We start from the raw sequence: 12,575 nt of genomic DNA, 5'->3' as shown, positions 1-12,575 counted from the left end.
TAACCCCTCAAATGCTGAGCTTGCATGGTCTCTCAGAGAGGGATGGATTTGTGGGTCTTGTGGATGATTCCCTGGTTTGGGACTCAGAGGAACTGTTTTTTGTCCCCAGTTCTGCCATTGGTTTGCTGTGGGATCTTGGCTGAATCTCTGTCCTTCTTTGTGCCTCAGTTTCCCCAAAGGGGATAATCCTTCCCTGCACAAGGGGTGTGAAGATAAATCCATGAGGGTCTCAGACACTGCAGTGATGAGGGCCAGAGAGCAGCCCCTGGTCTCTACTCAAAGGGTGGACTGCCACAGTGATGGGGCACAGTGCTCCCTTGTTGCCAAATGCTCGGGTGTGTGTTTACAGTGTGCATCACCAAAGAGGTGGCCCACAGGGATTAGGAATGCACCATCCACTCCCCCCATAAACGCAGTGCCCATCCAGGACTGGGATCTAGCTGCAGCAGGACCACTGTCGCACCCCAGATCTCACACCAAAGAGACCAGTAATAAACTAGCTAAAGATTTATGAGCTAGGAAAAGGAAACCAGAGAGTCCTTGACAAGGTTAAACAGACACGCACATGAGTTACAATCTTAAGTTTCAAAAGCCAATAAAAGCTTCTATCATGAGCATGTTCTACACGTCCCTTAGGGCTAACTCGGGCTGAGCCCCTGGGGATCTGTTGTGTGAGGCTTGAAACATATGGCCCCCAGATTCCAAGCAGCACAGAGAGACCAAGTTCCTTTTGTCTGGGGTTTTTAATCCCCCTCCTGCCCTGAGCTGCAGACTCAGCTGATGGGAGGAATTGCGTGACTCATCTTCCTGGGGAGGAGAAGGAGAGCAGAGCAACAAATCTCTTTAGCAAAAAGAACAGGAGTACTTGTGGCACCTTAGAGACTAACAAATTTATTAGAGGTTTCAGATGCTGCATCCGACGAAGTGGGTATTCACCCACGAAAGCTCATGCTCCAATATGTTTGTTAGTCTATAAGGTGACTAGCAAATTTATTAGTCTCTAAGGTCCCACAAGTACTCCTTTTCTTTTTTGTAATGACCCAGCCACTCCCAGTCTCTATTCAAACCCAAGGTTTCAGAGTAGCAGCCGTGTTAGTCTGTGTCTACAAAAAGTTAGTCTCTAAGGTGCCACTAGTACTCCTTTTCCTTTTAGTCTCTAAGGTACCACAAGTACTCCTTTTCTTTTTACGGATACAGACTAACAGGGCTGCTACTCTGAAATGGGTCATTTTATATATTGAATCTATTTCCTTAAGCTAAGTATCCTCACACCTTCTTGTCAACTGTCTAAATGGGCTGGCTTGATTATCACTACAAAAGGTTTTTTTTTCTCCTGCTGATAGCTCATCTTAACTAATTAGCCTCTCACAGTTTGTATGGTAACCTCCAACTTATCTGTGTGTATGTATCTATCTATCTATCTATCTTACTATATGTTCCATTCTATGCTTCCGATGAAGTGAGCTATAGCTCACGAAAGCTTATGCTCAAATAAATTTGTTAGTCTCCAAGGTGCCACTAGTACTCCTGTTCTTTTTGTGGATACAGACTAACACAGCTGCTACTCTGAAATCTCTTTTGTTCTCTTGTGGAGGGTAGGCAGGGAAATTCCAGGTGCACCATCCCCCAGTCGTCCGTCTGGTATCGATGGACCTCTCCTTTTGGGAAGACCGGCCTAATTAATGTCACACTAATTAATGTCTCTCTCCTGTCTGATGATTTACACAGTCTCAGAATACAACCACTGAGATATTACCGTACAGTACGGGATACGGATGTTATAAGTGTGGGTTAATTCAGGCAGCTACTCACAAGCTTTCTTACAATCTAATACCTGTTGGAGCCATGCTAACACACAGGTGAGCCAGACGGAGTCCAGCTCTGTAGCTGTCAGTGTTCGACGTGGGAACCTTGCCAGCAGCTGGCACCTGGTCTCCCAGCGTCACACCTGTTAACGAGATTTGAGTGCGCGATGCATCCAAGCCATGAGAGCACTGGGCTGGGCTCCCCTCTGGCTTACACCGCTCCTACCCATTGGGTTCAGTGGAGTTGTTTCTGATTTATGCCATCTAATTCAGGGGGAATACGGCCCAGTATTAACAATGCCAGGAAGTGTGGGGAGCCTGAGCACTCTACTCGGGCCAGATCCCGAGAGGCGCCAAGCACCCCACACCTCCGTGCGGTGCGCCTGTCTTGATTGCCGTCTCTCTCTCCTTGCAGGGCGTCTGCACCATGACAGCTGCATTTCTGCATTTCTTCTTCCTCTCGTCCTTCTGCTGGGTGCTGACCGAGGCCTGGCAGTCCTACCTGGCTGTGATCGGCAGGATCCGCACACGCCTGGTCAGGAAGCGCTTTCTGTGCCTGGGATGGGGTAAGAGGCCTCGCTCGCTTTCCCCACGAGGAGCGGGTCCTGCTTAAGGAAGGGGCGGGGTCTAGTGGTCAGAACTTGCACGCATGAGTTAATGGTGGTCACACTCAGCCCCTGCCTTGGGGTGAGCTAAGGATGATCACCCCCATTTCACAGGTGGGGAAACTGAGGCATGGAGCAGGGCAGTGACTTGCCCAAGGTCACACAGCAAATCCAGTGGCAGAGCAGGGAATAGAAGCCAGGAGTCCCTGCTCTGACCCTTACCCCAGCCCCTGAGCCGTGCAACGAGTCCCGCTCTCATCAGGGCAGAGTGAACCCAGAGTGCCGTGGGTCGCTGCGCTGTTTCACGTCTAGATGTGCTGGTGATGGACATCCCAGGCCCCCCATTGCTGCTGGGTGGCTTGGGGTCCTCTGCTGATGCATCAGTCACTGTGTGCTATGTCTGCTCTCCAGCTGCTGCCCTGGGTCTGTAGACACAGGCAGGGGCAGGGGCAGATTTTCCCCCGGCTCTGCTCCCAGCAGCTCTTACTGTTCAGGGGGCAATAGGGTATTCTCCGTTGTTCACCACGGGGGCGGGATGCTGCACTGGTGTCAGTGGGGAGGAAATAGAGGGAGGTACCCCACTGCTGTCAGTGGGGCAAGTGGGTGCTGAACCCCTCTGCAGATCTTGGCCATTGTCTCCTTTCCCTCCCCAGGTTTGCCAGCCCTGGTGGTTGCAGTCTCTGTCGGCTTCACTCGGACCAAAGGCTACGGAACAGCAAGCTAGTGAGTGTTGGAATGAGCCCGGCTGGGGGTGCACGGCGGGCTGGGGCCACAGGGGCTCCCCTGCTCTGCGCCACAAAGGACACCTGACTTGGCAGGAGCTGGGGGCTGCGGGGCGGGGCGAGGAGCCAGGCTCCCTGGTAGGAGAGGGGCCATGGTCAGTGTGGGGAGGCAGGGAGTGGATGGGTGGTGTAGGGAGGGGATTCCATCTCCCCTAATGGCGCTGTCTTCCTGCTGCAGCTGCTGGCTCTCCCTGGAAGGCGGCTTGCTCTATGCCTTCGTTGGCCCCGCTGCTGTCATCGTGCTGGTAGGTGTTTGCCCTTTGGGAGCACGTCTTTGGCTGAAGAAAAGAGCCAACCCCTGTCTCTTGCCATCTCCCCCTCGGGCCCTGGTGCCCCCCAGCCCCAGGGAGCCCCACCCCTTCGCACCCCACAACCCTGTTTCTCCTCCCCTGAACCCAGCCCGTTCCCAGCCCAGACCCTGCCGCTGAGCTCTCCCCACAAACTCTCCCATGCTCCCCACAAAGCCTGGTCCCTCCCTGCCCCTGGGGTGGGGGTGGAGCAGGAGGGCAGGGTGCTGCCCAGCGCTGGGTCCCCTGTGTGGGGTCACCACCCTGCCCCTCACCTGGGCTCTGTCTCTCTCTCTCCCTCCCCATCCAGGTGAACATGCTCATTGGGATCATTGTCTTCAACAAGCTCATGTCTCGGGACGGCATTTCAGATAAGTCCAAAAAGCAGCGGGCTGGGTAAGTGCCCCCCAGGGATTCCCCCAGGTGGGGCGGGCAAGTGGGAGAGGGCACACACAGGCAGGTAATACCCTCTGCCCCTTGGAGGTCCAGGTGCAGTCAGGAGGAGCTGGGGCAGTGCCAGGCAGTCTATGTCCTGTTTGCTGTAGGAGGCTGGAGGCTCAGGGTGTTAAGAGCCCCCCCTCCTCATCCTGGCTGGGTCAGTGCACCCCCCGGCTGCACCTGGGCTCGGCTCCAGCCATTCACAAGTGAAGTGAAGTCTGCCCAGTCCTCAGCAGGCTCCCAGCTCACATAGCTAAGCGGGGGTGGGTGGAGTGTGGATTTCCAGGAGCTGCCCCTCACCCCCAGCTCCAACAATACGCCATCCCCTCCCTACAGATGAGCCCTCCTCCGATCCAAGAGACACACGCAAGCCACCCATTGGCACCCTGTCCCCAGCCCCACCCAGGAGGCTTAGCTGGAGGCCTGGGGAGACAGAATGGGGGGCTGGCACTGAGCTGACTGCTGCAGCAAGTGGGCAGTGTTTTCCCCGTTGTCTGTTACCCAGACATGCCCACGGCTCCTGCCCAGGCCCTGCACCCGTTACCAGCGGGTAGCCAGGCTGCCAAACCTTTCCCCCACGGGGAAGGGGCGGGGAGAGCTTGGGCGGGGGCATGCCCGTCGTACAGGGAAAGAGGGGATCCTACTGCAGAGCCCCCCAGACAAAGGGGCCGAGCCCCCAGCGAGCGCTGCCAGCTCCGTGCTTGTCGCTAACCATCCAGCGTGCCGGCCTGCAACTAACAATTTCTCTCTCTCTCTCTCTCTCTCTCTCTATGTTTTTCTCATTTGCTTGGTGTATGTGTCCGTCCGTCCCCTCCTGCCTGCCTCGTGCCCTCTCTTCCCGCCCCTCCCCGCCCCCTGGCCGGCGCGTGGCTCTCCCATGGGGGGTGGGGCGCTCAGCTGGAAGCAGCCTGCCTGCAGTCGCCTGCTGCTGAAATGCACCAAATGCGGCGTGGTGTCCAGCACCGCCCTGACCTCCGCCACCGCCCGCAGCGCCATGTTAGTCTCTCGCTGGCTCCTCTTTGTGCTCGCCCGGGCTGTCGCGTGTGTGGCTGTGCTGCCCGTGACCTGGGAGTGCAGCATTCTCCCGCCGGCCGGGGCACCGGGGGACAGCAGGGAGGGGGCATTGCCTGATGGGCGCTCAGCCGTTTCACTCCCTCCCCCGGGGCCGGAGAATGCCGTGTGCTCGGAGCTGCTCCGGGTCCTGGGTCTGCTGCACTCGCCGGCTTGGCTCTGTGTCTGGGGCTCTGTCTCGCGGTGGCTGGCCTGGGGCCCTGTGTGTGTGTGTGTGTGTGCGTGAGACCCATCACTCCTGCACGTTCACTGCCGCTCATCAAGTAACACAGCGCCTGGGGCAGGTCCCTCGTGGGGGGGCTCGCCCCCCTCCATCCCTGGGCAGGGGTGGGAATGGGGGAACGGGGGCTTTGCAGCCATGACCAGCCAGATCTCCAGACTGGGTTGTTTTGTGTTCTGTATGTTGGGACCTTGCAGGGCTTCTAAGGGGGTGGAGTCCGAGACCCGGGGGAGGGTGCAGATTGTGGGGGAAAGGGGATCAGTGAGGGGGAAGAGGAGATGAGCAGGGGAGGGGAGCTGGGACCAGCTGGGGGCGAGTGGAAGAGGGCAGCCAGTGTGGGAAGGTAGCAAAGAGCTAAAAAGCTCCGGGGGGATTGATACGTCCCCCGTCCTTGCTGCAGGGAGCCTATACCCCATGTGGTGATGGGACATGGGGCTTAGGAATGGGGGGCTAGGTCAAGTTCCCTTTCCATGGCTCAGCGGGGCTGGCAATGCCTTACAGAGCTGTTCCCCTCTCCACCACTGGTTTGAATCCTGCCCATGGCAGCAGTGATGAAAAGACAGTCCGTTTCTGGGGGTTGGTGGGTCACAGTCCAGAGGCCGAGTGGTTCCCGCCACCAGAATCCCCAGGGCAATTACAGCAGAGAAGTGGCTGAGGACATGTCCCGTGGGGGCCTGGCTGCCCTCTGAGGGAGGGCAGCATGTGGGGAAACCAGGGAAGCTGAGTAGAGTCTCCGGCACTGTCTGGGCTGTGCTGGGATGCAGGCTGGTTCCGGCCACCCCAGCAGGAGGGGACCCTCGCTCTCCATGACCGGAGGCCAAACCCAGCAGCTGATGAGAATGTTCCCAGCCAGGCCCCGGGGCAGGGCTGCTGATGCCACAACCCCTTACGCTGGGACGCTGGTGGTGGTGTTGCTGACAGCAGCCAGAGACCCTGGGGAGTGGCACAGCCATTCTGAACGGGCCTTACATTGTTGGGGAAATTCCCCAAAAGCACAATTCAAAAAAATCCTTTTTTTAAAGACCGAAGTCCTTGTGCTTGGGCAGAGAATGCAGGAATGGGGAGCTTCAGGCTCTCAACCCTGCATTGCACCCACATACATCTCCCATAGCCCCCCGCACTCCCGCATGCATTATGCACCCTGCAGCCCCCACACACTCCCCCAGACCTCGCTCCCTGCACACACACGTTCTAACCCATGCGTCACCCTCCCACATTGGGCTCTGCACCCCCGATCCAAAATCCTCACAATGCTTGTGGGGTCCCAGCCCAGCCCCAGAGGCCTGGAGTGAACCCCGGAGACTCCCCGTGTGGGGGCGTGCGTCGCAATCGTCAGTCCATGTGCATGGCTGGGGTGTACGGGACCTGCTAACCCGCTATCTCCATGCCAGAAGCTGCTCTCATGGTTAATCTGTCTGTGCTCTATCATCTCGTTCCCCCGCTTCCTCCCCCGAATCCTTTCTCATTATTCTGCTGCTATTCATGGCGAGAGAGAGGCACATGCACGCACACTCTGTGCCGTCGCCTGGCTTATCTTGCATCACTGCTAACGGCATCTGGCATCAGCTTTCCGCCGGGAGTGTTGTCTCAGGAATACAGGGAAGAAAGGCCAATAGCCACCAGAAATAAGGAGGGACACCCTCCTGCTGGTTTCCCCAGCAGGCCCGATTCTCTCGCATGCTGGTGCAAATCAGGAGTAACTCCACTCAAACCAGTAGCCACACCAGTGTAAATGCAGTGGGTCTCATCCAGCCCTGCCCTGCACCTTGTCCATGTTTTTGCATCGGTGCAAAAGGTCCTTTTGTGCCCATTTTGCACTGGTACAAATGATGACTCAGCTCGCTGAAGTGAACCAAGTGCTTCCTTGCACATCTGGCCCAAGGGGTGCTGCAGTTTGAAACTGGAGCCCAGCGCATTCGAGATCAGACCCAGCCCTCAGGTTTCATTCTCCTCCCGGCAGTGTTTTCCCCAGGAATTGAAATTAGGGAGGGGTGTTCAAATTTACAGGGTGGGGGCTGTCAGGACCGATGAGGGGTGAGACTGTGAGGGTGAAGGGGGGCTGTGTGGCACCATAATAAAAACTGAAAAATGTTTCATGACCATTTTATTAGATTTTAAAATCATCACACAAATTAAAGTTGGCTACTCAAGCCTTCTATGAAGCACTACGTCTACATCCTCCTTGGTTTCTTGTTATAATTTTGCACAATTCTGTTAATGAACTTCTTGAATGCAATGCATTCATCTTTGGTGGCTTCTCATGTGTCTGGTACTTCCATTCCTTCAACTGATATGTTCATCAGTTCATTCACATGATCAAGCAGAAGGTGACTTCTTTCAAAACACAAAATTCTGTTCAATGATGAAAAAGAACGCTCAGCTGTAGCTGTTGTGACTGGGAGTAGCAAGAGATGAATTCCTACTTCTTTCAGCCCAGGAAACACAGCGTAAAGATCGGATCAAGCCACTAATGATGATAAAAAAGAAGTTGAAGTCAAATCTTCATTCATTCGTCGGATGATATTCCACTCTGTGGTCAAATTCTCTGTTCTGTCCTGAGTAAATGGCAGCCCCATTGCTGGTAGTGCTTCACTCCACTCAACTGTCGGTGTTTTATAAGACGGGGATCTGTAAAAGCTATGCAGAGGTTGAGTAGAATCTAAAAGTCACTGCAGATTTTTAAGAATCAAGTCTGTACTTTTCCAGTTGTCTTAACAAACACTTCTTGTCCTCTTCACTTAAGGATTCACTATAAATGCCTTCATTAGTCAACTTCTGGACTGAAGTCTTTGCTTTTTCCAGTACTTTTTCAATGGATAGCTCTCTGATTGATCCAAATGTAGCTTCTGTTGCTGGACAAAGATCTTCTACTGTTGTAGCAGATGCCTGGATGGCATTGTTTAATGACCCAAGTGGTTTCAACAGTAGACTTACAAGGAAGAGAATGGCAATAGTCTTCTCTGAACGTAGTAGCAAAAGTAATCCACCAACCTCACTACTTAAATCCATCCCATCTTGGTAGATACTTTCCAAAGCCAATAATAATGTCTGGAGTAATTTTAAGACAACAGTCAAGGATCGCTCATGAGAAAGCCAGAGGGTTTTCCCAGGTTGGACTAATTTGAACTTCAGTCCCAGTGTATCTTCTGTATTTTCCAAGATATTCAGTCTTTTTGGATTCTTGCTGAAAAAAGAATATAATGAAGACATTAAATGTATAGCTTTTTTTAATGTCTTTTGAAGAGTCTGCAGCTCGTAGTAGCACTAGTTGGAGTAGAAGGCCTCTGCAGTGTGTATAGGAGAGACTAGAGTTACACTTTTCTCTCAGCAAAACTTGTGCTCCACCATGTCTTCCAGAGAATTTTGCAGCTGCATCAAATGCACAAGCAGCCATCTGTTTGGGGTCCAATTGACAAGCATTTAGCTCTTCTAAGATGTGGATTGTCACAGATGCAGCCAATCTGTCTTCTATAACTTGAACATCTAGAAATGCATCTACTGGCCAACCACTGACATCAATGTACACAATGACTTAATACTTGATGACCATTTGCACTGATGCATTCATCAGCCATGTATGCAAATTTTTTCAGTGTGGTGAGAGAGTTCTTCACTTTTTCAACTGTTGAGTCTTTCACTGTTGCACCACATGTGTCTAGCCAGTCAGTTGAATTTCTTGCAGAAAGATAGTGAGCATTTGCTTGTCTTGTTTGGAACCAGTGTTCAACTTCAGGATGAACACGTGACCATGCATTTAACATTGGCCTCCAGTTTGTAGTGTGAGGTATCTCTTGCTTAAATAGAAAGTATGATGCCACAGCCATGTTTGTTTGCATGAACTGTGCTGTGTCTCCAACGTTCTTAACAGCCTCATTAACACTCACCAATGTTGTCCTTGGTCAGTGGAGACTCAGAGTTCAGAGGTGCTTTCACAGGAGTTCATCTCCCAGGAGGGGACAAGAAGGCACCTCACTCGTTCCTCCAGCTGCTCACTGTTCGCTCTGGCCACTGTTGTTCGTTGTGCCACCGTTCACTCCTTCGCTCTGTTGCCAATGGCCCTGCATCGTCACCTTCAGCTGCCACCTGCCGCTGTGACCTCTGCGAGTTGGTCTCTTGAGGTTCCACCAGCTCTCAGTGATTTCAGCTGCGCCCTCAGTGGGGGAACCTCGCTGCTAGTGCAGGCTGGGCCACCTCTTCCACAGAAACACTGTGCTACAGCTGGCCTAAGCACTTAGACCTGATTCTCAGTGATTTCAGCTGTAGCGGTCACTTAACAAATCAAATTTCAGAGTAGCAGCCGTGTTAGTCTGTATTCGCAAAAAAGAAAAGGGGGACTTGTGGCACCTTAGAGACTAACAAATTTATTTGAGCATAAGCTTTTGTGAGCTACAGCTCACTTCATCGGATGCATTCAGTGGAAAATACAGTGGGGAGATTTATATACACACACAGAGAACATGAAACAATGGGTTTTATCATACACACTGTAAGGAGAGTGATCACTTAAGATGAGCTATTACCAGCAGGAAGGAAGGGGGAAAGGAGGAAACCTTTTGTAGTGATAATCAAGGTGGGCCATTTCCAGCAGTTAACAAGAATGTCTGAGGAACAGTGAGGGGTAGGGTGGGGGGAGAAATAACATGGGGAAATAGTTTTACTTTATGTAATGACTCATCCACTCCCGATCTCTATTCAAGCCTAAGTTAATTGTATCCAGTTTGCAAATTAATTCCAATTCAGCAGTTTCTCATTGGAGTCTGTTTTTGAAGTTTTTTTGTTGAAGGATAGCCACTCTCAGGTCTGTAATCGAGTGACCAGAGAGATTGAAGTGTTCTCCAACTGGTGTTTGAATGTTATAATTCTTGATGTCTGATTTGTGTCCATTTATTCTTTTACGTAGAGACTGTCCAGTTTGACCAATGTACATGGCAGAGGGGCATTGCTGGCACATGATGGCATATATCACATTGGTAGATGCGCAGGTGAACGAGCCTCTGATAGTGTGGCTGATGTGATTAGGCCCTATGATGGTGTCCCCTGAATAGATATGTGGACAGAGTTGGCAACGGGCTTTGTTGCAAGGACAGGTTCCTGGGTTAGTGGTTCTGTTATGTGGTTGCTGGTGAGTATCTGCTTCAGGTTGGGGGGCTGTCTGTAAGAAAGGACTGGCCTGTCTCCCAAGATCTGTGAGAGTGATGGGTCGTCCTTCAGAATAGGTTGCAGATCCTTCATGATGCGTTGGAGAGGTTTTAGTTGGGGGCTGAAGGTGACGGCTAGTGGCGTTCTGTTATTTTCTTTGTTGGGCCTGTCCTGTAGTAGGTGACTTCTGGGTATTCTTCTGGCTCTGTCAATCTGTTTCTTCACTTCAGCAGGTGGGTATTATAGTTGTAAGAATGCATGATAGAGATCTTGTAGGTGTTTGTCTCTGTCTGAGGGGTTGGAGCAAATGTGGTTATATCGTAGAGCTTGGCTGTAGACAATGGATCATGTGGTGTGATCTGGATGAAAGCTGGAGGCATGTAGGTAGGAATAGCGGTCAGTAGGTTTCCGATATAGGGTGGTGTTTATGTGACCATCGCTTATTAGCACCGTAGTGTCCAGGAAGTGGATCTCTTGTGTGGACTGGTCCAGGCTGAGATTGATGGTGGGATGGAAATTGTTGAAATCTTGGTGGAATTCCTCGAGGGCTTCTTTTCCATGGGTCCAGATGATGAAGATGTCATCAATGTAGTGCAAGTAGAGTAGGGACATTAGGGGACGAGAGCTGAGGAAGCGTTGTTCTAAGTCAGCCATAAAAATGTTGGCATCCTGTGGGGCCATGCGGGTACCCATGGCAGTATCGCTGATTTGAAGGTATACATTGTCCCCAAATGTGAAATAGTTATGGCTATTACAATCACTAAATTGGCAACACTGCATGTAACTAGTTCACAAAACTCGGGGGGGGAGGTGTTGGGGAAATTCGGGGGGGGGGAAACACCCCCATGCGGGGGAGTAGGGAAATCCCTGCCTCCTGCTATCTCAGCTTCCCCCTAAAGCTGGGTGGGGAAGGACCTTTTAGCTGTAATCCAAGCCCAGGATCTGAGTGCCTTGGGCCTTATGCAGCCCCAGGGCTAGCTGAGACCCGTATCATGGCAAGGAAGGCCGGGCTCTCCGTTCCCAACTCTACAGCTTCTCTCCCTTAAATCTCTGGGAGGCTTTTCTGTCACTTAATGAGCTTTCAACAGCTGAACAGAGTAGCTAGAGGAGAGGTTAGAATGAGAAGATAGTTAAATCTAATGAGCTGAGTGCATGAGCCGTTCGTTACCCCTGCCTCTCTGTCCTCTGCATGCAGAGCCTGGCTCACTTCTGCAGTCGTTTGCATGCTTCATCCACACAAGCCCGGGCATGGGCTCTGGATTTGTAGGCAAAGCTACAAGATTCCTCAGCAGATGCAGGTCTTTCTCACCCCAGGAGGTGACAGAGCTCTTAGGCCCAGATTTTTAAAGGTGTTTAAGCATTGCTGCACTCAGCATTGCAACGCCTAATTGATTTAGGAGCCTCCGGCTCCATTTCAGAAGGGATTTAGGCACTTAGGAGTCAAAATCCATTTGATAGTCAATAGGATTTAGACCTAAATACCTTTAAAACTCTGGGCCTTAATGCAGTTTGGGAAGGCAGCGCTGAACAGCTCCGGGGAATGGGATTCAGAGCCTGGGTCAAATCCAGGTCAATCTGAGAATGATGATTATTGACCTACCTGAAATGCGTTTGCTGGGTCTCTCTTCAATGCCCCCATCAGAGAAGCTGGCACGCAGTCTGGCAGACTTGGCAGAGAGGCCACGAACCGGCTGGGCTGTGCCTGGAGGACAGTGCCAGGGGGGCTGCGTGTGCAAGCGGGAGATTTGTCGGACGGTGCCCGCACTGTAACCTGCAGCCTGGGTGACAGGCGGGATTTCTCAGCTTTCACCAGCAAGACTGCAATGAGGGTAGGCGGAAAACACTCACTGGTTTTCCTAGCCCTTGGGACACTGGCTCAGCACCCCAGAGCGCTGGCAACTGGGCTCCCGCAGCTCCCTCAGGAACGGTCACCGTTCCTTTTAAACAGCAGCCTTCCTCCCTGATTGGCTCCGGGGCTTGTCTGTCTCACCCTCGTCCCTCCCTCTCCCCGTCCAGGGCGTCGCTGTGGAGCTCCTGCGTGGTCCTGCCCCTGCTGGCGCTCACCTGGATGTCGGCCGTGCTCGCCATGACCGACCGGCGCTCCATCCTCTTCCAGGTCCTCTTCGCCGTCTTCAACTCGGTGCAGGGCTTCGTCATCATCACGGTGCACTGCTTCCTACGCCGAGAGGTGAGGCCCCGTGCTGCCTGCCCTGCCCCGCCATCGGAGC

At 52.7% G+C, this 12,575-nt stretch overlaps 1 protein-coding gene across 11 annotated transcripts in view; it reads left to right on the top strand.

Moving 5' to 3' along the window:
* The window catches only part of ADGRB2 (adhesion G protein-coupled receptor B2), a 103,125-nt gene that overhangs the window by 81,242 nt on the left and 9,308 nt on the right, over positions 1-12,575 (top strand). For 6 of the 11 annotated variants that reach the window (XM_043505941.1, XM_043505940.1, XM_038377540.2 and 3 more), the window contains 5 exons: positions 2,221-2,371; positions 3,064-3,133; positions 3,371-3,437; positions 3,790-3,875; positions 12,364-12,535. In XM_043505941.1, the coding sequence (XP_043361876.1) occupies positions 2,221-2,371; positions 3,064-3,133; positions 3,371-3,437; positions 3,790-3,875; positions 12,364-12,535 (546 nt within the window). Of the gene's footprint in view, positions 1-2,220; positions 2,372-3,063; positions 3,134-3,370; positions 3,438-3,789; positions 3,876-4,814; positions 4,914-12,363; positions 12,536-12,575 lie in introns of all 11 variants that reach the window. The other 5 variants (XM_038377542.2, XM_038377535.2, XM_038377539.2 and 2 more) reach the window with 1 other exon arrangement.

Source organism: Dermochelys coriacea, chromosome 19 (assembly GCF_009764565.3).
Source record: "Dermochelys coriacea isolate rDerCor1 chromosome 19, rDerCor1.pri.v4, whole genome shotgun sequence".
NCBI lineage: Eukaryota > Metazoa > Chordata > Testudines > Dermochelyidae > Dermochelys > Dermochelys coriacea.
This window is presented reverse-complemented; position numbering and strand designations above follow the sequence as displayed.